This window comes from Chelonia mydas, chromosome 7 (assembly GCF_015237465.2).
Source record: "Chelonia mydas isolate rCheMyd1 chromosome 7, rCheMyd1.pri.v2, whole genome shotgun sequence".
In the NCBI taxonomy this organism is placed as follows: domain Eukaryota; kingdom Metazoa; phylum Chordata; order Testudines; family Cheloniidae; genus Chelonia; species Chelonia mydas.
Window position 1 is genome coordinate 109,833,151 of NC_057853.1, and position 24,431 is coordinate 109,857,581.

The 24,431-nt window shown below is 38.8% G+C and overlaps 1 protein-coding gene across 2 annotated transcripts in view; it reads right to left on the reverse strand.

Annotated features, from left to right (window-relative positions):
- ATRNL1 (attractin like 1) overlaps window positions 1–24,431 on the reverse strand; it is a 1,012,424-nt gene that overhangs the window by 178,077 nt on the left and 809,916 nt on the right. For both annotated transcript variants that reach the window (XM_037904761.2, XM_043551194.1), the window contains exon 28: window positions 16,817–16,924. In XM_037904761.2, coding sequence (XP_037760689.1) covers window positions 16,817–16,924 — 108 coding nt within the window. The remainder of the gene's footprint in view (window positions 1–16,816; window positions 16,925–24,431) is intronic.

The window sequence follows — 24,431 nt, forward strand, 5'->3', positions numbered from 1 at the left end:
ACTTTCCTCATTGGAGCTTCCCACTGAGTAAAACTGTGCCGATACTGCAATAAAGATTAAGGACTTTTATGACTGCATTCAATGTAGATTTTAAAAATATCTATAAAAATAGATCAAATACCCGTATAAACACCAGAACATAAATAGTAGGGTCTATCCAACAGAGGGTTCATTTCTTTTAATTTATAATTAATATGCAATCTATACAATTCATAGTATTGCAGCGAGCTGTATAGACACTCTTCTAATAAACCAATGCAACCTCATTTTTACTCAGGTGTGATTATTTCGTATTACTTACAGCACAATCTCTTTGAACATTCTACTTATGGGTTTGGTCCTGGGTTGCATGTGCAAAGTGAGTACTATTCCTGTAGTTCTGTGGGTAAATTCCAGTGCACAGTAACTGACTACATCCCTGGTGCTGCAAGCACTTACAGACATGCTTACCTTTATGTATGAAAGTTGTTCCAATTAAGTCAATGGGACCACTCATGTGAGTAAAGTTAAGCATGTGCCTACGTGTTTGCAGGACCAGGGCCCAATTACACTATTCTGATTCTCCAGTGACTTTTACACCAGAAATGCACAACTGCAGATAGACATTCTTCAGGATACTGGGAAGAGCCAAAAGTGTGCCACATCTCCATCCCCATCTGTCCCTTCCCTGTTCTCTGCACCAGTGACTCACAGGGGAATTTTCATTCCAGAATTGATGGTCCTATCATTCTTGTTTAGGGAGAACCGAAAGGGGGAAAGTATCCAAGCTGACTGTATGTGAAAATAGGCACAAACAGTTCCTAAGACAAATGCTGAACAAATCACATAAGAAAAATGCCCCTCTGGAAAAACAAAAAACAAACAACAAAAACTCACACTCCCATGTGAGAGCCTCTGTAATGTTTCCCAAAGGTAGTAACCACATACTGCAACATGAAAATACACACTGTGAAAGCAATCCTCCATATTAGACAAAGTCAAAGGCTGCAATTTCCATGGTCTACATACCAGGCTAAAATCTTGCAAAGAAAATGTACTGCAGGGAGGGTAACAGGAAGAGAGACACATGTCTCACCAGGGGATATCACTTGCAGAACAGCTATGCAGCACAGTGAGATGTTGTTACTAAGTGAGGTCCCTGTACAGGAGCTTTGAATTTGTCATTACAGCAGCCTCATGGCTGCTCTACTTTACGTAAGTAATTTACATCAACTTTACTCAGGCACAAGCCAGAGACTAAGGCTGAGTGCGAGCCTTCCAATCTGGGTAGACAGACATGTGCTAAAGGGGCTCAAGCTAGTCCACTAAACATAGCAGTGTGGACGCTGCAGCTTGGGCTGGAGCTCGGCCTCTTAAGCCCACCTGACTCCTAGACCAAACTCCAGAATGAACCACAACATCCACACTATATTTTTTAGAATGCTAGTTTGATTGCTAGCACAAGTCTGTTTACTCAGGCTGGGATGCTCACACCCAGCTTCAGTGCAGACCTACCCTTACTCTTCAGGGTTAAGATATCTAAATGACTGCCTAAACTTCTGGGATAAAGACTTTGGTCAGCAACTCCACTCTTCTGGCACAATGGAACTTTCCAACCTTCTACAATGAGGGAAAAAGCTCATCTGTGCAGGAGACAGGTGTAAGACTATGGAATGCACTCCCAAAGGAACAGAGGGCCATTCATCACAAACCTCACCACCTTTCGCTGTAGGTGCAAGATGCATTTCTTTGACTTGTCTTCTCTAATACAAACATATAGCAACCAGTATATTTAAAAACAATAACAAAAAAATTACCAAAACAAAACACTCAACTGCAAACTCTTCTCCTCCTGTGGAGAAGATGAGAGAACAAACATGGGATGGATGTTAGTCCCATTGCTCAGTGCACTACTGGAAGGTGGTCTGATAGTGCATTCATCATCATAGTATAACAAACTTAGTAGAAGAATAGAACAGAACACAGGTACAGCTGCCTACATATAGTGCAATACAGTGGAGAATCAATCCCACTGTTTTACTGCAGTGATGAAAAACAGAAGAGATGCAGCTATATTTACAAAGACAGTGAATCTATTTATACAGTGAGTGTAGACAGACTGAAAAGTAAATATGCTGTAAGTTGCACTATTGCTGCTCAAACCTTAGTGCTAAATGCTTCACAAATTGTTTATTTTATATTGTAATGTGTTAAATGCTAGTCCTAGAAATCAATGTGCCTCTGAGAACCAACAACAGCTTAACTTTCTCAACAAAACAGAGTTATGATTTAGGACTCATACAACTCTCTCTGTTCTCAAAGTTAAATAACATTTGCTAATGAATCATACGAAAGACTGATTGATGCAACTAGAGGAGTCCTCTACCAATCCCTCACTAGCTTAGAGCAGCTGCTTTTCAACCGTCACAGATAAGTCTCAAAGTTCAGTGTGAATTGCCTACACTAAATGCACTGTAGTTATGCTGGTTCTTGTGGAGAATATCAATGACTATACAATGGAGCTGAAGACAGAAGAACTGAGTCTAGCCTTTTGGGGTTATGGCTTTGGTCCTGTGACATGTTCCTCAATATATTTTTTGTCAATGAACATGTCATATCTTGGGAAATCTAGAAACAGTTCTTTGGAAACATGGTTTTACATAAAGAAGAATGATTGTGGTCTCAACGTTCTTTGAAGCTTATTGCAAAGAGACGTGAATTACTTTGTTTTCCCTCTAGCGCATACATTGTTCACTTGCAAATCTGGTGAATTCAATAGCTTTTTCCCTAATCTCCTCTTCATATCGATAGGTACATCTTCAAAAGCAAGTGGACGGTGAGGGAAGGAGGTGGGATGAAAGCGGATGGTTCTCTACTGCCTTACATCTTGTGTCGTCATTTACCTCTCTGCAAAATTAGTGGCAAAGTGTGTGTAGAAAGGTACCAGATAGGAATGGTAGCATTTTACACCTACTTTGCACAAGCATAAATAACAAAACAAGGTTCAAGGCAGGGAGAACACCAAATTTTCCCCCAAAATGTTGACATGTCCCCAAAGATATGCTGCCAGAACATGTGTGATAAGATTTTTCCTTTATTAAGAAAAGAATTCAAAATTTGGCAAAAACAAGGTAAATTCTTACAAAATGCAGGCCTCAATCCTTAAAAATATTTGGGAAAAATATACTTGAAATGTAAAAAGGGCCCAATCCTGCCTCCACTGAAGTAAGTGCCAAAACTGATCGGGTGCTAGACTTTCCTCCCCCTCTCCCCAGACACAAAAGAAAATATTTGGGCAATGAATTCCACAAAATTTGTGTCAGCAGATGTGAGAATTTATTATTGGGATGCAGATTTATATGTAAAAGAAACACTGTTAGTAGATAGTGAATGTAAAAGACCTCTTCTTGACCATAAAAGATCTTGCACAGTAACTTACTTTAACTAATGGATTCACACCTGATTATCCTTTTCATTGAAAGATAATAACATTATTTAGTTCACAAGAACTAAGCAGTGTGAGGGATAAATGTACCAATTTAGGAACAGAGCCCAAGGGCTCTGTGATACTTTATAAAATTGCCTTATGACCTTTAATGCTAGTTGACAATAACGTGACTCTGTTGCAGTTTTGGTAGAAGAACCAACTTTATGGGCTCTATGGTTTTTATTCTTAAAAAAAAATCTTAAAATCAATTAAACTTTTCCCTAAAACTACCTACACTGCATATTTTACTGATTATCTAAGAATAAGCAATACAATTATTAAATCGGAGTTACACTGGGATTGAGTTAATAAATGAACAATAATATGGAATGGATTCACCAATTGACCACAATCGTCATATGAACACAGTCAATGTTTATATCATGAAGTTAGCATAACATATGATCAATTTTTATACAGAACATCCTTGGAAACTTAACAAGGAATCATCCATTACCCAGCTCTTGGAAATAGTGCTGAGGCCCTATCAAAGGTTCTGCACTATCAGCTACCTTTCACCCTTGGCTCTTTCTCTGCCCAATTTACTCATTGTGACAGTTTCTAACATCCACTTGTATGACAAAGCAGCTTCTACAACACTCTTTTTTAAATCTAAAATATAAATATGCACATGCTATTTCTTCTGACACTCATACTTTCATTCTTATTCACACCTTAAAAAGTGTAGAGGAAAAAAATCCATAACATAGTGGACTTCTCCATGAAAGAGAGAGAGTTCTTTAAAAAGAAATGACTTAGCTGTATTATCAGAGTCCTTTATGGTTTGTTAATAAGAAGATTAAAATTATTGTAATCTCAGTTGTGATTCACATGGAAAAATTATAACTTTCAAATATTTATAATAAATATATATATATTTAAATGGCATTTTTGTCCGACAGATGAAAAGGAGTGCTAAAGAAGACTATCGTACAATACAAAAATCATGCAGAAAGAATCATAATGGAAAGACTCATTTACTGCAAATAGCAATGGATCAGGCCCATAGAAAATTCCTAATAAAACAGAAATGATACAAGAAATACCTTAAGGAAAACTGAATATAGCATTTACCGTTCCCTTTTAGTAAGACATCTATCCCTTGGTTGCATTAGGGGGATGGAAAAACAACTTGGTTTTCCTTTTATATGAATTCAAGGACATTTTTGAAGTTATTCTGCATTTCATTGCACTACATTAAAATACTTCCACGAGTTATAATTCTGAAAGGAAAAACTATGACCCAACTAGTGTGTCAGCTACCTGCATCTTGAGAAGCAATACAGATGGGACACACTCTCCACTGGGCTGCTACATCTTCCCCTCATGCAGAAAGGTGGGAGGAAGCAGAAAGGGGCAGGTAGAGGGTGGACCCTTGGCTCCACTCCCCAACACACTCATTAGCATAGTTTTACCAAGGCACTAGGAAACATATACTGCACTGTGTATAGACCTGATGCATTTTACTCTTTCTCCAGAGCAGAGGGTAAGTGAGGGAGAGATTGGGACTTAAACAACATGCTGCTCCTTCCTCTTACACAATTGAGCCCTAAAGTTGCACTGGAATATGGGGTGGTAAAAACCTGTACTGTAACTGTTGGTTTTCAATATGTTTATTCCACTCAGATGTGCACACACCCAGACAAAACCAGCCAACTTTGCCTAGCAGTACCCGTCGGAGGAGGGGGCGCTTGTGCCCTGGGGCGCTTAGCCCATCCCCTGGCTATTTAAGGGCAATGCCACTCCAACCACCTCAGGTCCTTTGCACTGAACGCCAAGAGTAGGCACTCCTGTGCAGAAGGGATGGAAGGTAAGTCATGGAATACATGTCTGCACCCATCAAAGAACAACAGTTATAGCACGTCAGTAACCATTTTTCTTCCTTGAGTGGTTGCAGACATGTATTCCACTCAGGTGACTCACAAGCAGAACTCATAGGAGGTGGGGCTCAGCCTACTTAAACAATGACTGCAGAAGTGCCTTCCCAAAGTTTGCATCTGACCTAGATGCAGCGGTAACAGTATAATGCTTGGTAAAAAATATGTACAGAAGAACAAGTAGCAGCCCTGCAAATTTCCAGTATTGAAGCATCACTGAGGAATGTTATCGATTTTGCTTGGGCCCTCATTGAATGAGTCCATAATCTCTACAGAGGTATGGTCTGAGTTACTTCATATGCTGTTGTGATGCAAGAAGTTATCCACCTGGAAATCATCTGTGCAGAGACCGCCTGACCCTTCATTCGATCCATATAGCAGACAAAAATTTGAGGCGATACCCGAAAAGGCTCAGTCTTCCCTAGGTAAAATGCTGAGCACCATCTCACATCCAATGAATGTCTAGCGAACAAGGGCCAGTAAACAGGGAGTTTGAGAGGGAGATCCCCTGGTGAAGAAAATCCAAGCACTATTTCTTGCGGTGAGTGAGCTTGTTTGTCTCTGATTTTTCTTCTGGCTTGCTTAAAATTCAGTGTGGTCTGTTGGGGATTGTGTGTTTGGGGACTGTGTGGGAGCAGGGACCAGAGGTTCACTAACTGCTAGCTGAGAGTGCACTAGCAAGGCTCTAGCCTCCTGTGCTTTGATCCTTGATCACCTCCACAAATATTGATTCAATCCATCCACCACACAAGGGACTGCAGGACACGTGGCAACACATGCACTTGGCCAGAGGTTCTCAGACTGGGGTCTGCGGACCCCTGGGAGTCCATGGGGGTACTGCAGGGAGTCTGCAAGTCATGTCTGGGGCCGCCAGCCCTGCTGATCAACTCCTCCCCCTCCCTGTTCAGCGGCATGCAGGAGGTGCTGGGAGGGAGGGGGAGGAGCGGGGACGGGGCATGCTCGGGGAAGGGGACAGAAAGAGGCAGGGAAGAGGAGGGGCAGGATCAGGGGTGGGAAATGTGGGGTTGGGCCTTGGGGGAAAGGGTGGAGTGTGGGAGGGATCTGGGGCTGAGTATGGTTTGAGCACTCCCGGGGAAAATTAGAAGCCATCTTGGGGCAAAACAATGACCTACAATATGTCTTTTAATATCAGATGAAAATATGTTTGGTGTAACATATAAAAAATAGACAGTCTACTGCAGCCATATCCACAAGGCTGCGATCTCATAAAATGTCTTAAACAAAGCAGACTCTTTCGGTTCATGTAGTGGAGATTATAAAAGAATAGCTCAACCTTGTTTATTTGTTTTATCTCAAATGGTGTTTGAGAGTCAATGGGCGACTTTTTCTGATCTAGTACCAAACGGATACCTCACTATGTTACTGGGGTGGGTTGGGGGTGGGGTACTTTTGATTCTCTTTGCATCAGAATTTTTAGAAATAGTTATTACAAAAAAAATTGTTACTGTATAATTTTCTCCCTACTGCAAGATGACTTTAATGACACAGCCAACAGTAAGGTGTTTGTGGTACTGAAATAATTCAAGTCTTTTATAAATACTTCAGTTCAGCTTTTACTTTCAGAACAATAACCTGATTTATAAACTCCAGCTGATTCAATATTTACTCATTTTAAAAAAATATTTTACAGGCTTGGGAACTTGAGATTACAAGCTGACAACAGGCGTCCCCCCTAAATTTATTAGTTTCTTGCTGAAAGCTGGACAAGAAAGATATGCACAAGGTCATAATGCAAAGTATACTGTATAAGGAAAAGCCCTTGGAAAGTAACTTTTTTTGTTTAATGAAATCGTACTAAAGAGAACATGTAGCACAGATAAACTAAGTGAAAGCCTTATTTCATGCATACAGCTTAACACAACTGAACAATAATGTTTTACAGTCTGTTGTGAGAAAATGTATGGACTTGGAAAATATACTGTATTTGGAACAGGAAGCAAGCACAGAACTCATACTTTTTTTTCCTCACTTTTTTTTTTTTATAAAAAAAAAAAGAGCTAACCCTAATACAAAGCTACTGAACTGATCTTCCCAGCTCCACCAGAGTCCAATTGCCTTTATTACATACACCTTAATACAGTAGATAATACACAAAATCCCTCGATCCCCAAAGCAGCTTTACAAGCAGAAAACCTCATAGATTCCTCTTTTGAAAAACAAAATATAGAAAAAACAATACCATTAGTGCCTCAGTTCTGGTCTGGTCGATTTTCTTCCAACTTCTAACAATTTTATGACCTTTTAAATAATAGACAACTGTTCAGAGTTACCACTAAAATATATTGACCTGTTAAACTAACTCAGTATGCACAGCTTCCGACTCTGCATTGCCAGTATCAATGAGTTCACAGTCATTTCAGACTTGAATTTAACTTGACAGCAGTTTATGGAATGCTGAAACTCCAGTGAGAACTGGCATAACCTATCAGAGTATCTACTACAATCATGTTGGTAAGTTACTTGAGGAGAATTAAAAAGAAGCTACATTTTTTATTTGTTGGTTGAACGTCATGACATGACAACTACAAGTGATCTAATAGTTGCTTCTGTCCATTGTAGTCTCAATATATATTGCGGTTGACAGGAAGTGCAGAGACTCAAGTACAGAGTAAGGGCATAACACTCAGCTAAATGTAAAGGTAATTAAAGGGCATAGCACTCTCATCTAAAGGTAATTAAATGCTACAAGTCACCAGAAAACAAACAACAATATACAATAGCTAGTACCAATTGAAGAGAGTGAAAACAGTGAAAGTCATTTTCATCTCTGTCTCTCTTTATAAAAAGAGCAACTCCCTATTTCAAGGTTAGTAAAACATATACATCATCATGTCATATTAATTTTTAAAGAGCTGATGTACACAAAAACCATTATGATAGACACTCTCTTGATCTAACAAATTACCTTACTGACCGAGGAAAGCACTGGGATGGACTATTCCCCTGTTAAGTAATGGCCTGTGCAGATTAGGTTTATGGTGTTATGTACAGACACACAGTCCCACTTCATAGCAGATGTAGGAGAATTTCAACTTACATTCTCTTTATTTACCCTGGTGTTATCATTCATTTCCATACTTTGGTGTGTTCAGTTGAAAACTGATCTGGAGGAGTCTCACTGCCATGTATTTACTACATCCCAAGGCAAGATTCCCATGCACATGCTTTGTTACATCTCTCATTTATATAGCAGCAGCCCTGGAGGTAGAGATACATATCTTTTGCTTTGAACTGAGTGAACCTTGTATCTTTCTAATGAAATAAGATGTTGGCAGCATTCTACTTATTAATTCTACTGAATATAGGACATCTGCAATGTCATTTATTCACAAAGTTTACACATATACCCACCCAGACACACACAATTTTCTTATGCTTGAAAACAATCAGATAACATATTTTGATTCTGTTAATTCAGAAATATCCACAAACCAATAATTTAATTAATAAACTCTACTCTTACCATATCAAAATTGCTGAAACACCTACATTTAATCAGTCAACCAAAATTTCTGCTAATTGTTCCAGTCGAGCATGAAATTTGTTGGCAATTCTGTTCAACCCAAATCCTATATTTCCAGCCAAGCAATTTTTGTAGCAATTATATAGTATGTGTGCAAAATAAACGTTATGAGGCAGCGGGATACCTTTTGATAAACAATCTGAACACAAATACACATTTAGAACTGAAAGTAAATTCACAGATCTTATAGACTATATAGTTAACATGAAGCAGCTTTATGGGGCTATTAATATTAAAATATTAGGGACTGATTCTCATTTACACCAGCCTATTACCCCCTTTTTTCAGGTATCTCTACACTGTCACTCAAAGGTAAATAAATAATCAGGCCCTAGCTCTCTGAATTTCAAAAGTGTGTTCTCTGCAGGCTTAGAAATTGGATAAATAATAGAACATTATAGATTATAAAATTGTAAGTTCATTTTCCAAAGTTAGGTGCATGAACTTTACCAAGACATGTACCAGTTTTCAGACAAGCAGGTTTTTAACAAAAATCAAAATCACAATGATATTGTCCTATTTATAAGGTGATACAGGGTAAAAAGGGTGAATTAGGCAATTTTTTCCAGGCAGACATTCACTATAAATAGATTTCTCATATGCCAAAAAAGGGAAATAATATTTTAAAATTTGAAATATTGTTGACCTGATTGCAGGCTACAGGCTTCACTTTTTCCACTTTGTGTTTAACAGAAGTGGTACATGGGATACAAGGCATCATAACTCTGTGACCAGCATGCACCGGATCTAGATTAATTCTCTGCTTTGAGCAATAGACTCAGTACTTTCATATATGTCTAGACATAAATCTAAAGAGAGCAGCAAAACATTTATGCCAGTTTAAGGTCATTAGGTCTTAGCAGTGTTATATTACTGTACTTTTAGACACAACAAATCCTGCATCTTGGCAAGGGCTTTGACTAGATGACCCCTGCAGTCCCTTCTAACCCTGTGGCTCTATGATTCTATGATTGTACATGACCACCGTACCTGGAAATAAATACAGTGTGAAACCTATTAAATTTAATTTTAAGACAAACACTTCTTATGATTTTTCTCTTGTATAGAAAAATATAAAGTACATTGTATGAGGGAGGAGTTCTTAGAGGGATTAAATTGTTCTCTTCCTAGGTGAGTGCTCTACTATAATAAAAGAATGATCTTATATATTTACTTTTTATATAGCATCCTTCATAGACCATATGACAAAAGGCTATTCAGAGAGAATCAGTCATTAGCTAAAGCGAAAAGAAAGGTTTTAAAGCAAGATTTAAAATAGAGTGACTCAGTAGTCTGGGAGACAGAAAGTTTTCCACATAAATGAGGCAGCACAATTGAAAGGGTGACTTCTAGCCATGCAGTTTTACAGGAAAAAGAGAGAAAACAAAGACTGGATGAACAGAGTGAGTGGGCAGGGGAGTAGGCACAGCATGTTAGAGGTCAAAGTGTCCAACAAATCAGTGTAAGTGCGGTAAAGCTGAAAGGCAATTCTGAATTGGATTTGGATATGGTAGAAAGCCAGAAAAAAGTGAGAGAATAAGCTGATATAGTTTCCTTTTTCTTGTGGCAGGAGTGTCATCTGACCACATTATTCTGGAACCCAGAAGTTTAGAGTGCATGGATTTAGAAGGACTACAAAATATGGTAGTACAATAGTCAAGACAAGGAATAATTAAGGCATGAATCAGGATTTTAGAAGGAAAAAAGATCAGGGTTAAGACTATTACATCATGGTCCAGAGAGGACACTAAGCTGATTTACAGTCAAAGGTGGTGTCAGAGGGAAAAACAAAGTTCAGGGACAAAGATGACTCCACAGTTGTGACTTTGCAAGAAAAATGTGGGTATGAGACAAGGAAAACGTTAGCAGAAATAGTGCCGCTGGATAAAGAGGGAATTTGAAATATTTAATAGTAGAAAAACATGGTGTAGCCAGGACTCTCAAGAGAGAGAAAAAATGAGGGGAAATGGAAAATTCAGAAAGGAAGTGTACAGAAAGGAGAATTAGAAGTCATTTACATATAAATTGTCCAAGGTAGAAACTAGCTATGAATCATCCTAGAAGGAGACAAGCAAAGGGCCTGATTCTCAATTACATTAAGGCCATTTTACCCAAATCTGGCAGGGTAAAGGGGTCTTAAAATGGGAGTAAACAATATTTACTTAAGGTCACTCTACGCTGCCAAAGCAGTATAATGTTGTGTAAGCACAGAAGACAATGAGGAATACGATGTTCAACGACAGAGTAATGGGGCAATCCAAAGTGGATGGAGACAAGAAGAAATAATCCTCCTCCTGGAAAATGAAAGTGAACTGACTAGAGAAAGAAGATTCAAACTATGAGAGGAGAGTTTTGGAAACACCAGCTGCTTCATCAAAATAAAGCGTAATGCTGATAAAGCATGCTACCAGCTTAATTTTGTACAAAATAATCAAGTATGCTTAGGTTGTGCTTTTTAAAATTGCTCATTAAATTATTCAAATTAAACAAGAAAGTAAACCCAGTTTAACTGGATTTGTTTGCAAAGCCAGTTAAAAAAAAACCCCAACACTTTATTGGCAAGGGGAAACAATAAATAGCCTATTATAATAAACTTCAATTATCAAAAATCACAAAGCCCAACTACTGGATCTTATTGTACTTTAGCAAATCACCCTTATTTCTTAATAGTCATTTATAGCAAAATTACAGTCACTGGACTGGAGGCAAGGATTCTAACTTTCCCATTGAACTAAATGGGAAACATTTTGATCTTTGCCTTAGACCTACAATGACTCTTTGAAATTAAAAACCATTCAATGTACTGTAAATGCTTCTAACTGCTGAATAAAGGAAATAAGACTAGATGTTCTTTTAATTCTATAATTCTTGAGCCCCCCTTAACTTGACAGAAGTAATTAAATGTGTACATGGGAATCTGAAGTGCCTACAAGGGGTTCAGTTAGTTACTAAGGGTGGGATCTACAAAGGGACTTCAGCATTGCAACGCTGAGCACAACAGGGCCTAGAAAAATCAGTATTGTTCCTGTGATACACAAAGCCAAGTTAGGCACTTAGGCTCCCGAAAAAAATAAATGTGGGGAGATAGGCACCTAGGAATGTAATCCATGAAAGCCAGCATTCTAGGAGGGAAGCTGCATAAGGTAGCCAGTAGGAGATGCCAGCCAGAGGAGTGTGTGCTAAGCCCACCCCTCTCATGGAGATAGGTGCCTAGGTCCAGGCTGCAGGAAGATGCCTAGCTCTGCCTAGCAATCCATGTATGGAGCCCAGCCACCTGGAGTCAGATGGCTTAGATGCCGAAGCTGCTTCTTGTGGCAATGAGTTAGGCACCTGCCTCACTCTATGCAGCAGCAGTGCTTGCGGCGGCACCCACCTTATAACTTATGTCCCAGTACTTAGAGCACTTGGCTGTGATGTGGGAGACCCAGGTTCAATTCCCGCCCCCTCTCTGCCAGAGGGGGAGAAAACATTTGAATAGGTGTCTCCCACTTCTCAGGAGAGTGCTCTAACCCTGTTGAAGCTGTTCCACTGTGGATAAATAATGAAAGAGTGATTGGAGCATGAGGTCTGGACTCAGCGCCTCCCAGGCAGTGCGCTAATCACTAGACTACACAGTCATCCTCTCTCCCTCTTTCTGTTCTAACAAGTGTTTAATTATTTATCCAAAGTCAAACAGTCATTGGAGGCACCACCACCACCTGCTTTGGATGGATTTTGAATGGGACCCAATCCAGTAGGCAACCTCTGAGCATGCCTGCCAGATCGGGCCCCACATGTGACTTAGGCGGCCGGATGCCTGTCTTCCCCGGGTTTATGAATCACTCTGGGGCTTAGGCAAAAGATAGGCATCCGGATGCCCAAAGGGAGGCAGCAGTGCACATGCTAAAAGGCTGAGACTTAAGTGCCTAGGGAACTTTTACTTTGAAAACGTCAGTGCTGAGGGAAGTTAGTTTCCTTCGGGGTTTGGTCTGAGTTTGGTGGATTGCAGTGGAGCCAAAACTGTGACTTAGGCGCCTAAGTACATTTATGGATCTGGGCCTAAGTGGCTACTGGAAATTCAACAAGTCTATTGGATGTGACTAAGAAGATTACCGCAGATTTATATAAAATAATATTAAATAAGGAGCATTGATTTGGCAAAAAACGATGTCCAGTTTATGAAGGGCAGAAACCAGATGTATATTTTTATTATAATGGGGCCAAATCCTTACTCAGCTCTTACTCAGGCAATGATCCTTTTTCCTTTGGCCTACAGTGGTATGGCAGTTTAGGGACCAATTAATTATTATTGTATATGGTTTGTTTAGAATAGAGCTCACGGTGTGCTAAGTGCCTCGAGGCAGATATGAAGCTCTCAATCTAAGGACAGAGCTTAGGAGGAATGGGAAACAACATATATAATTTAACTTAATTTACATGTCAGCTAGAACCACTGTAAGCAGCATGGTGGAAGTGGGCCCTCAAAATGGACTTGTACGTGGAAGGAGCAGAGGCCTGGCAAATGAGTTCAGAATCTAAAGGGTCCCTAAATGGTTTAGGGATTGTAATGGAAGTAAAAGGATGGATCTTGGATTGAGTGAGGAGCAAGAAGCAACAGGATTTGGAAATGGCCTGGCTGTGTGGAGTAAAGAAGTTATAGGAGTCAAAAATAACCCTCAGACTGTGGAGTTGAGTGATGGGAAGGATGATATTGTTGTTAACATTGACAGTTAAGGGGAATGGGAGGGAAGATAAGTAGTTTGGTTTTGGCTATGTTAAGTTTAAGGGGATGATGAGACATCCAAAAGGAAATGCCAGAGAGACAGGCCAAGATGACAGATTGGATGAAAGGCAATATATCAGTGTTGTAGAGGTAGATTTTCTGAATCATCAGCACAGAGGTGGCAGTTGAAGGTGCATGAATAGATGAGACAACCTAGAGATAGGGTGTAAAGTGGACAGAGCAGTGGCCAGTGATAAAGCCCTGGAAAACCCCCATGAGCTGTGAGAGACAGAAGGAAGAAGATGCTGAGTAAATGGACATAGAGGATGATGGACAGTATCAGAGAAGTACACTGACGATGTTGAGGAGGAGATAATGATAAACAGAGTCAAAAACAGCAGAAAAATGATGAGGATTAAGCATGTCCATCAAAGTTGGTTTTTCAGTACTTTGTACTCAGCTATTGCAAATGCAGGTGGTTGTAAAAAAGGCACAAGGATGATCAAAGTCCATGGAATTCTATTTTTGCTATTTGAACCAGTTATTTATTTTAAATACGGAGACTGGCCAAACAGTACCAAAAGTCTCAAATTATAAGACATATTTTTGCAAATTCTAGATAAAAATGACAATCTTGCAAAATAAAACCTTACAATGGAGCAGCTGCTTGGCATATTTTTAAATGCAATTTGCACAAAAAGATAGGATCCAATGAAATGTCACTATATCACACTGGAAGTACTGTGTATACATGCAGATGTATTGACACTGTACTCGATCATCAATATTAATGCACAGTACTCATGTAAATTCACAACATCATGTAAGCTAGACAATATTAATGAGCCATATTCTTACTGTGCAATTTGAGTGGGAGACCTGCAGTACTGTATGTAATGGTTCCACTGACATTATATTGTGCCCAAAGGACCAACGGATCAATACAATGTCATTGGAAGCGCTAGAGTTATTACAGTGTCAATAAAAGAATAGACACTGTGTCATTGACTTTATACCTGGTCCAAAGCACCCATGAATCAGACACAATGTCAATGGAAGGTTGGGGCAGGGGTTGCAATGAAAACATCTCACAGTTATCGACATTATAATTGGAGCTCTTAGTATGTCAATGTAAGTGCCATTACAACATTTGGGGGGGGGGAAGTTACTGTATATTTTTTCATTTTTATTTTATATAATTAATTAAAACTTTAGAAGTAAACATCTAACATTAATTGCTATATTTTCTTCTATGACATCTTTTATTTAGCAACTAATGGAGGTATATAATTAAAGGAACACAATGTGCATTAATAGCATAGTAATATTAAAATAATGTTGGGAATTTAACTTAATCCAACAAAAACGGAACTGTGGCTGCTGATCTATTTTTATTGTGCCCTTTTGTATTTAAGTATTGCAGTGCAGCTATCCATATACTTATCTAAATCCCCTTATAACTTAATAGAAAGCTGAGAATCAAGAACAGAGTGGCAGCTGTAACTTTTATTACCTTGCTTTGTAAGTTCAAGATAGACCTATAATGTAATTTTAATATCCCTCTTTCTTACACAGTAGATGCATGGGCCAATCAATAAATTGCATCATTTTCATTTAATCTTCAGTACCACATTGTTTTAGTATAGACTACAGTGTACTGTAATGCTAGGAAAACTTTGAATAGTCTCCATTCTGTGAGTGTGTGTGTGTGTGTTTGTGTATCTATATCAGACAAAATAAAACTCACAGTGAGTACGAAAACAATTACCAGAACATGCTTAGAGTAGGAGAAAAAAAAAACCTGTAAAAACATAACTGAAGTATTTCAGCTTCCACCTCCATTAGTTGCTAAATAAAAGATGTCATAGAAGAAAACATAGCCATTAATGTTAAATGTTTACTTCTAAAGTTTTAATTAAATCAGCAGTATGAAAACAGTCAAAGTTAGGAATCCCCACCTTCCACCCATTCTTTACTCACCCTAAAAAAGAACAGAGCTAAAAGGTTCTCAAACAGAATTACACAAACTTCAAAATGTCAATTAACTTGAAACTACAGCACAGGGATCTGAGTCTTAAGTCTCAGTAACTGGAAGCTTCTTCCGTTTCAAGACAAGGGAAAAGTGTAAGGCTGCTGAAGGTGGGGGCACTGAGTGCTGCAATGTTTGGTCACAAAATAGCAAAGCTTCTTGGCAAGGATAGTGAATTTTTACGTATTACATATTCAAAGTACCCAAATTATGTTAGCAAGAACAATTACTATTGCCTCCTATCTAGTAGTAGGAGAAAGCACCTCAATTTGATAAGTGCTCAATAGATGATTTTTTCACATTATCCACTCCTGCAAGAACCTTAGAGGTCTGACAGACTGTTTTTAATCTTCCATTGAAGGAGGCTATTTAGAAAAGCAAGAGAAGCTTTAAATTTAAGAGGAACTGCTAATAATTCTGGAAAAAATTCAGTTATCCCACCTCACTCCCAAGTTTCACCATAAATAAGATAAAGTAATAACCGTGAACATAATATTGTAAATAAACATAAAGAAATACAGGAAATATAATCTACCAAAAAGGCACCCTTGATTATATATTCATTATTATCCTCACGTTATTCTCTCTCTATTTTCAGGTGAAATTTCCAGAATCCATTTCATGCATTATTGCACTATTCCAATACTGCATTGCCTTGCATATTATGATTTCTCTTTCAGTGTATTGCATTTACAATAAAAGGATGTAATAATATAGCTATTGACCATCAATGAAAACGTTCTATATATTGTGTCCTTTAAACCTCACAAATAAAACAATATGGAAATTCAACTCACAGCATTTTGGGTTTTTTTGTTTTTTACAGTAATCTCTGTTAATTAAGATAGATGTGAACTGTTAACTAGAGAGCGCTGTGTACTCTAAGGACTAAACATAAGGTTTGTTTCCTCATTTATACCTGTATCTTAAATTCCTTCGGCACTCATCCATCAAGAAAGGGCTGCCAGGTGAACTGATTGTCACTCTAGCCTAGGCTAATAGTTTCTCCAGTGGCTTTTGTTACAACACATGTCATACTATTAAAACTATGCTCCTTGAAAATGGCATAACATATGTAGCTGAGACTTGTCAGCTCCAGGTAATCAGACTCCGCTTGGTTTCAGAAGCAGATGCAGATGAGACTAGCAATATAAATATGCAAATCACAATGGTCCCTTGTCAGCACCACTGTTCCTACCTTTAATGACCCTCGTAGAAAGTCTGTTTGCTCAGCTCCTACTTCCAGTGCTACATCGACAGAAGCAAAGGGGCGGCTGGCCATCTGCTGTCGCTCCCGCATAAGTTGCTGATGGGGGAAAAATGATGTTTTAACAAAGCATTTTAAAAAATAATGTAAAAGTATTAATCTGTTTTACTTTACATCCAATTACAATGTAACAATATAGGTAGCATGCATGTAGCCACATCTATAATGTTAAAGGTAGAAATTATTACATTATCACCACACAACATTTATTTGAGGGCTAAAACGAGAGAGCATTTGTTGTCTACAAACGGTCTTTCCCCCCTCAAGTCAACTGAAATGTACTCCAAATAACTGCCCGTGTTCCTGGCAACTCAAAATAACATAGGTGTTTCTCTAACTTGGGAGCAAATATGTCAAATGGGAGGAAAAGATAGTTATTTGAAGTCTAACTTCATTGATAAATCAGAGAATGAACACCTGCCAAGAACAAGTCCATTCAGCCTTCAAATTCCCCATGCTTTTGTATTGAAGCCAGACAGAGTTATTAGTGTCAGTGCTTACAATTATATATAGCAGCTCTTCTCCAATTATTTAAACATGAAGAATACAGTGTTGGTATTGGGGAGCTTGTGCCAACATGCTGAAAAACTCAGTTATGCTCATATAGTTCCTTGTGCACATGCCAGTGAGCACATACGTCTCAACCAATACCACAAAGCTAATTTATATTTCTTCCTCAACCTGTAATTATAATACTCATTAAACCATGATGAATAAAAATGATGACCAGAACAAGATATTACAACTTTTACTTCTCTGGTTCTGTGTGACTAATAAAAGCTCTATTAAATATTTAAAGTTGTGCAATTAAAGCTGGGTTCTCCTTCAAATGAAGACGATGTGACAGCATCTAGAAAAAGCAAAATGCTTGCAAAAATACTGAATGAGAAAAGATCTAGGTTCCATTTTCTTGGGTTTTTTTTCTCTACTATTTCCTTGCATAGCTTAAAATATTAGATATTGGCCTTTGAATGTAAATGCTGTCAGCACTGTGACATACTGTTCATAAAATTCCCTTTGAGATAATAAAGGGTATACAATCAAATACCTGAAGGCAGCTTATTATTTAATGCTCTTGATTTAATGCCTATTAGAATGCTGCAAAGTACATTCATAACATTTCTCATGCATTTTTGTTCTCTATTTGTATTTTAATTTTTTCTCATAAATATAAAATACCATTGTTGACATTAAAATGAAAATAATGCAACTGTCACCTGGCTGATAACCAGTATGATCCTAAGTTCTGATCATGTCTATGTGCATTGCACCTTGTAGGAAGCATTTGCAGAATTGGGCCCCTCATTTGTCATGTCCTTTGAATAACTGATAGGTCTGTGGGCAAAACTACATACTGTATATTCAGACTGAACAAAAGCATATTTTGAATATCTAGATTATTAAAAACAAACAAATAATTCATTTAAAAAGAACTCAGAAAGCTCTCAGTCAATAATTACTATTAATCAATATTGTGTATTCAAAGATTTTACAGCCAGAAAGGATGAATATGATCTTTTAATCTGCTCTCCAGCATAACAGAGACCATAGAATTTTACTTAGTAAAACTATTAAATTACTGGGTGTTAAGTTCACCATCTCTATCTCCTTTCTCTGTTTTCTCATAAAACACCACTACACAGGGCCTACAGCCATTGCAGTTTTACAAGTGATGTCATTGGAACCAGGATCGGGCCCATAATATAATCTGAAGAAAGTTAATGTCTTTATAAAAACACATACAAAAGTATAATTGTAACATATACCTTGATATCACACCTGACCCCATTAAAAAAAAACACACACACACACACACACAAAACCAAACCAAACCAGCATAACTCTCTTCTCAAATGTTTAAAGGCTGATTGATTGTGGGAAGTCAACCGACAAATTTCTAAATCCCTCAAATATCACTCCTTTTACTGCCTGACTTATCAGTGCAGCCAGAAATCACCTAATCAGGTTGCTTTTTCAGCTCAAACTTCCCTGGTATGGGAAAGAAAATTCTGAGGACAATCATAACTAACTTTACTCTAAGAGTTTGTGTCCAGAGATGATATATGGATTCAATTAGTAATTTTATAACCAAAAAGGATTATTTTTAAAAAAACTTTTTATTTAGGCAAAGTTACAATAAAATGTTAACATATACATCATACATTATTTATTCAGGATCAGATTATTACTAAATGAACGATTATTTTTTGAAGTACAAAATGAAACAAAGCTTCTCAGATACAAAATAACATTTGCTGATATCTAAGCAGCAACATTATTATTATTATCTAAGTCAGCAAACTTATTATTATTATTATTTGTCATTTCTACTATGCCCCCATGGGTGTGACTGGCATGTTACAAACAATAGGTCTCTGCCCCAAAGAGCGTAAAGTGTGCATTTACTAGAGTACAGATAAGAATGCCAAAGTGCAGAAGGATATGGGAAGCAAGGGAGTTTCAACGCTAAAAGATCATGGGATATGATTTGTTGTACATACAGCTTTTTAAAAATATATTGTCACTTCACAGTAAGTCAGTCAAAAGGGCAGCAGGGTGGCGAGAAGATGAACCTAAAAGGACACTAAGAGACGTGAGCCTTCAGGAAGGATATGAAGGAGGAGAGGGAGGGAAGAAAGTGCCAACCTCATTCTGGCTATGTGGTTAGTACAAGTCAGTATTGGACTCTTTATTCACCTCAGGCTGTGTGGAGTATGTTCCCTAGTCCATCACTGTTATGATATTGTTGGGGGGAGAAGTTATGTAACATTTTTCAACATATTGTGACAGGGTCAGGCCAGATGGCTACAGAAGAGTGACAGGAAGCAGACATATTAGCCCCAGGTTAAGTAGGTCCCTTTTCCCTGGGTGAGGTAACAGGGAAGGTTCCAGAACAATCAGGAACTTTCTGGAAACAACTAAGGCAGACAGGCTGATTAGAACACCTGCAGCCAATCAAGAAGCTGCTAGAATCAATTAAGGCAGGCTAATCAGGGAACCTGGGTTTAAAAAGGAGCTCACTTCAGTTTGTGGCATGCATGCAAGGAGCTGGGAGCAAGAGGCGCAAGAAGCTGAGAGTGAGAAGGCGTACTACTGGAAGACTGAGAAGTACAAGCATTATCAGACATCAGGAGGAAGGTCCTGTGGTGAGCATAAAGAAGGTGTTGGGAGGAGGCCATGGGGAAGTAGCCCAGAGACTTGTAGCTGTCATGCAGCTGTTACAGCAGCCACTGTAGACAGCTGCAATCCACAGGGCCCTGGGCTGGAACCTGGAGTAGGGGGCGGGCCCGGGTTCCCCCCATCCCTTCATCCCCCCCAGCTCCCTACTTGATACCGGAGGAGTTGAACTGGACTGTGGGTTCCACCAGAGGGGAAGGTCTCTGGTGGCCTGTTCCCCGATCCACTAGGTGGATCAGCAGAGACTGCAGGGATTGTTCTTCTTTCCTTTCCCCATGCTGGCCAGTGATGAGGCTGAGTGAACGGCAGATTTGAGCCATGAAAGTGGCCAAACTGAGAACTGCCGTGAACCTCTGAGGCGAGCAAATCCACCAATAAGTGCAGGACCCACCAAGGCAGAGGAGGAACTTTGTCACAATCTGCATGCAATATAGAAGAGGACCAAAACTTTAGAAAGTGCCTCAACTTTTGAGATATCGCAAGGGGCCTGATTTTCATGAACTGCTGAGCAACCATCCTTTGACAATCAGCCTCCTTGATATGTCTCAAGGTGATCAAGCAAAAACTGAAGCACCCTAAAACATGAGTCATTTTTTTAAAATCCTGGCACGGATATTTAAGTTGACTACTGATTTCCTTTTCCAGTAATTCCTTGGGACAAATGAAAGATAAGGAACAAAGTTATACATTTATCATAACATGGTAAATTAGTGTCATACCACAAGAACGCATTTTAGTGCAAGAGTCATCCAGTGTCATTTGTTTGACTCAAAAAAGCTGTTCCATCAGGTTGTTCAAGATGTCTTATGAAATAAAGCTCAGCCAACCAAAATTGCTACACATATTATTTTAAGTTTATTTGAAAACATTATAACAAACAGCTATATTCCTACTGACTCAAAATAACTAACAGAATTTACTAAGAAACAACACAGAATTCATCTTTTAGTCTTCAAATATGAGCTCAAATAACAGACTCAAATATTAAATATAATTTTCTAGATTTATCTGATCATGTCAACCAAAAAAGCATCAAACCCATGATCAGAGTACAGCATAAAATTCTTATTAAGCAACAGAAACCAATTCTGCCTCTTTATCTGCTTCCTCTTAATCCATCCTGTGCTGTGTTTTTATCACTGATTCTGGAAGTCCCAGAATCTTGTGACATGACCTCAGCTAGGATTCAGCCCATTGGTTAACAGTTCATATTAGCTGTGGTTGCCTGTTTGGATATGAGTGAGGCCATTCAAGGAAACAAGCCTTCATTTATATGTCAAAATCTGCCTCTTAATTAACATGATGGTTTGTTAATATACATTACTCCTTCAAATGACTGTTTTGAAGACACAAACAACTGTATTCTAATTCGCAGATTGGTGGATTTTTGTGTGTGATATTTTAATCCTCCTTCTAAAGAGATGGCCAAATCCTAAAGTCATAAATTAATTCTTATGGAAACAAAACATTTGTTGGCTTTGATGTTCATAAGAGTTTCAACTAAGGTCTTGTCTAAACACAAAAATTGTACCATTTTAACTATACTGGTATAGTTAAAATGGTACAATCCCCTAGGGTGGATGTAGTTGTGCCCAGTGTTTATATATTTATAATTTATTCCCATATTAAAAGAAAAAGCCACATTGCTAGAAGGCAACTTTATGGTTGGGTAGCTTCTGAGGCCTTATCCACTCAGTTCCCAAGAACTCAGCCCAACTTCGAATTCATCACTGAGGTTTCTTTATTGCCATACAGTCAAACTACACTTAAGTTCATCAGGCTCAAGTGTAGGGGGTGGGTATAGGGCATACCACACATCCAAAATTACAAAGAAACCCTCTTCCTTTATATACACATCACATAGCATTTACTATTAATTGGGCTTAACCAATCCCTGTACAGCATGCTCAGTCCTCACACTGTTGTGAGAGAACTGGATTTGACATAACTCGCAGCCATCTTGTGCTCTTAGCCCCCATAAACTGGAAGCGAGGACACCTATAGAAATCATTTGGCCTTGCTTAGGCAGACAGAACAAAAACAGCTGCAAGCTGCAGTTTTACTGAATGAAAAAACAAAGTGGAAGGTCAGATTCATGAAAAGAGGGGGAAATGTAAAAAACTGACCTTAATTCTGGTTGTTTGTATTTGTAAGTTTTTTTTGCTGAAGCTGCTTTGCTAATAAAAAAAAATTGTTATTGGCTGTTGCTAGGGAAATTGTTAGCCTATTAGGGGCTACTGTAAGTTATGTACTTTGTTTAAAAAAAATCTATAAAAAGTTTAGTGAAAAAGTTTGCTTTGGAACAGCCCGAGGAAGCTTTTCTTTGGGCAAGGATCTGGCACCAAAACATCCCCAGCAGCTGGATGGAAGGAGGGCCTCCGGAAGGCTGGCTGCTGATTCCTTGAAACCATCTCAGACTTCAGGTAAATATAAATGTTTTGGAATATTCTGAATTTACTGTGACAACATACGTGTGTGTGTGTGCTTAAGACCTAATAAAAAGTTGTTTTAGGTAAAAACACTCTTGCCTGAACCCATAATTTAACAAAAAAGCAGTGTCCCCATTAATTTATTCCTTTCACTGCCTAAAAGACCCCCCAACAGTTAAGTTACGACTACTTTGGTTTCTAAAAACCTTAGGTAACAGCATTACTAACCCTTTACCTTGTCTGTATGTTTCTGACTTATCAATTGTTATCTTGTCCACTGTAGATTCCTTCTTATCTTAGCTATTACAGACATTCTGTCTCTTAGCTTACGGACCCATTTACCTATCTTAAATAGCACAGACATTCTGTTTTCAGCCCGCTGATCTATTTACCTCCTTAATTCTGACTCCCAAGAAATGGGGCCTCACCTTATGTCCAATTATTCACGTCAAGCCAGGCCTACACTTTAGACCAGTATAATTGTCAACACTAGGGGTTGTACCAGTATTAACATTTTGGTAAATATCATACACCTAACCAAAATAGTTACATCAGTACAAAAACTGTGCAAATCGGGCAGTAAGGAAGACAAGCCCTTGAGCTGAGGTGCCAGAAAAGGGGAGTATAACTGATTTACACAGAATATTGCATGACCATCCCCTGCTTCCCCCATTACACATTTTTCTTTGAAGGGATGTGTGTGCTCAGCTGTCAGACTTACCAGCATTTGAGGGACACATACACCCTGTCGACTCCTCTACTCCTCCAGATCGAGTAGGGGGAGTCGACAGCAGAGCATCTCCCATCTACATTGCGTAGTGTGCGCCCCATGGTAAGTAGGTCTAAGCTACGTCGATTTGAGTTATGCTTGTCACGTAACTCAAATTGCGTAGCTTAGATAGAATTTCCCCTGTCGTGTAGACAAGGCCTAACTCTTTGCTGAACCACAGGCCAGAGTTTTATTTTTTCAGGACTTCTAAAAAAAGCATTACACAGAGTTAAATGCTTGAGACTATTATGTATAAAACGCTGATAAATGGATGTAAATAGTGCCCAGTAAATTTCAAAGGAAGGATGCCATATGCTTTCTTAGTACCACAAACATTTAATACACACTCAATACATTGTAAATAGTGTTAAACACTGTAAATGTTATTTGGAATACTCTGAGTAACTTTTAAACCAAAGTTACTAGACAGTAAATCTACCACTGTTACTCATGTAGACTTCCCTCTTTTGTTTCCGTTACAAACATTCAAATATACGGTTTCAGCATAACATTTTCTATACTTTAGCGCACACATCAAAACACATTCCCCTCTGATCTTCTGTCAAAGATGATATTTCAGTCTTGACAGTGTGACCATGGCATGTAGTATGGACTCTTCAGAGCTTGAGAACCGGCAGTGTCTCTGGGGGCTGGGGGGAAGCGGAGGGGTGGGGGGGCTGAGAGAGAGAGAGAGAGAGAGAGAGAGAGAGAGAGAGAGAGAGAGAGAGAGAATCTGATTGCCTTCTATGATGAGATAAGTGGCTCTGTAGATATGGGGAAAGCAATGGACATGATATAGTTTCACTTTAGCAAAGCTTTTGATACGGTCTCCCACAGTATTCTTGGGAAAAGTACGGATTCTAAAGAAGTATGGGTTGGATGCATGGACTATAAGGTGGCTAGAAAGCTAGCTAGATCATTGTGCTCAATGGGTAGTGATCAATGGCTTGATGTCTAGTTGGCAGAGTGCCCCAGGGATCGGTCCTGGGGCTGGTTTTGTTCAACATCTTCATTAATGATCTGGATGATGGGATGGATTGCACCCTCAGCAAGTCCGCAGATGACGCTAAGCTAAGGGGAGAGGTAGATACGTTGGAGGGTAGGGATAGGGTCCAGAGTGATCTAGACATATTGGAGGATTGGGCCAAAAAAAATCTGATGAGGTTCAACA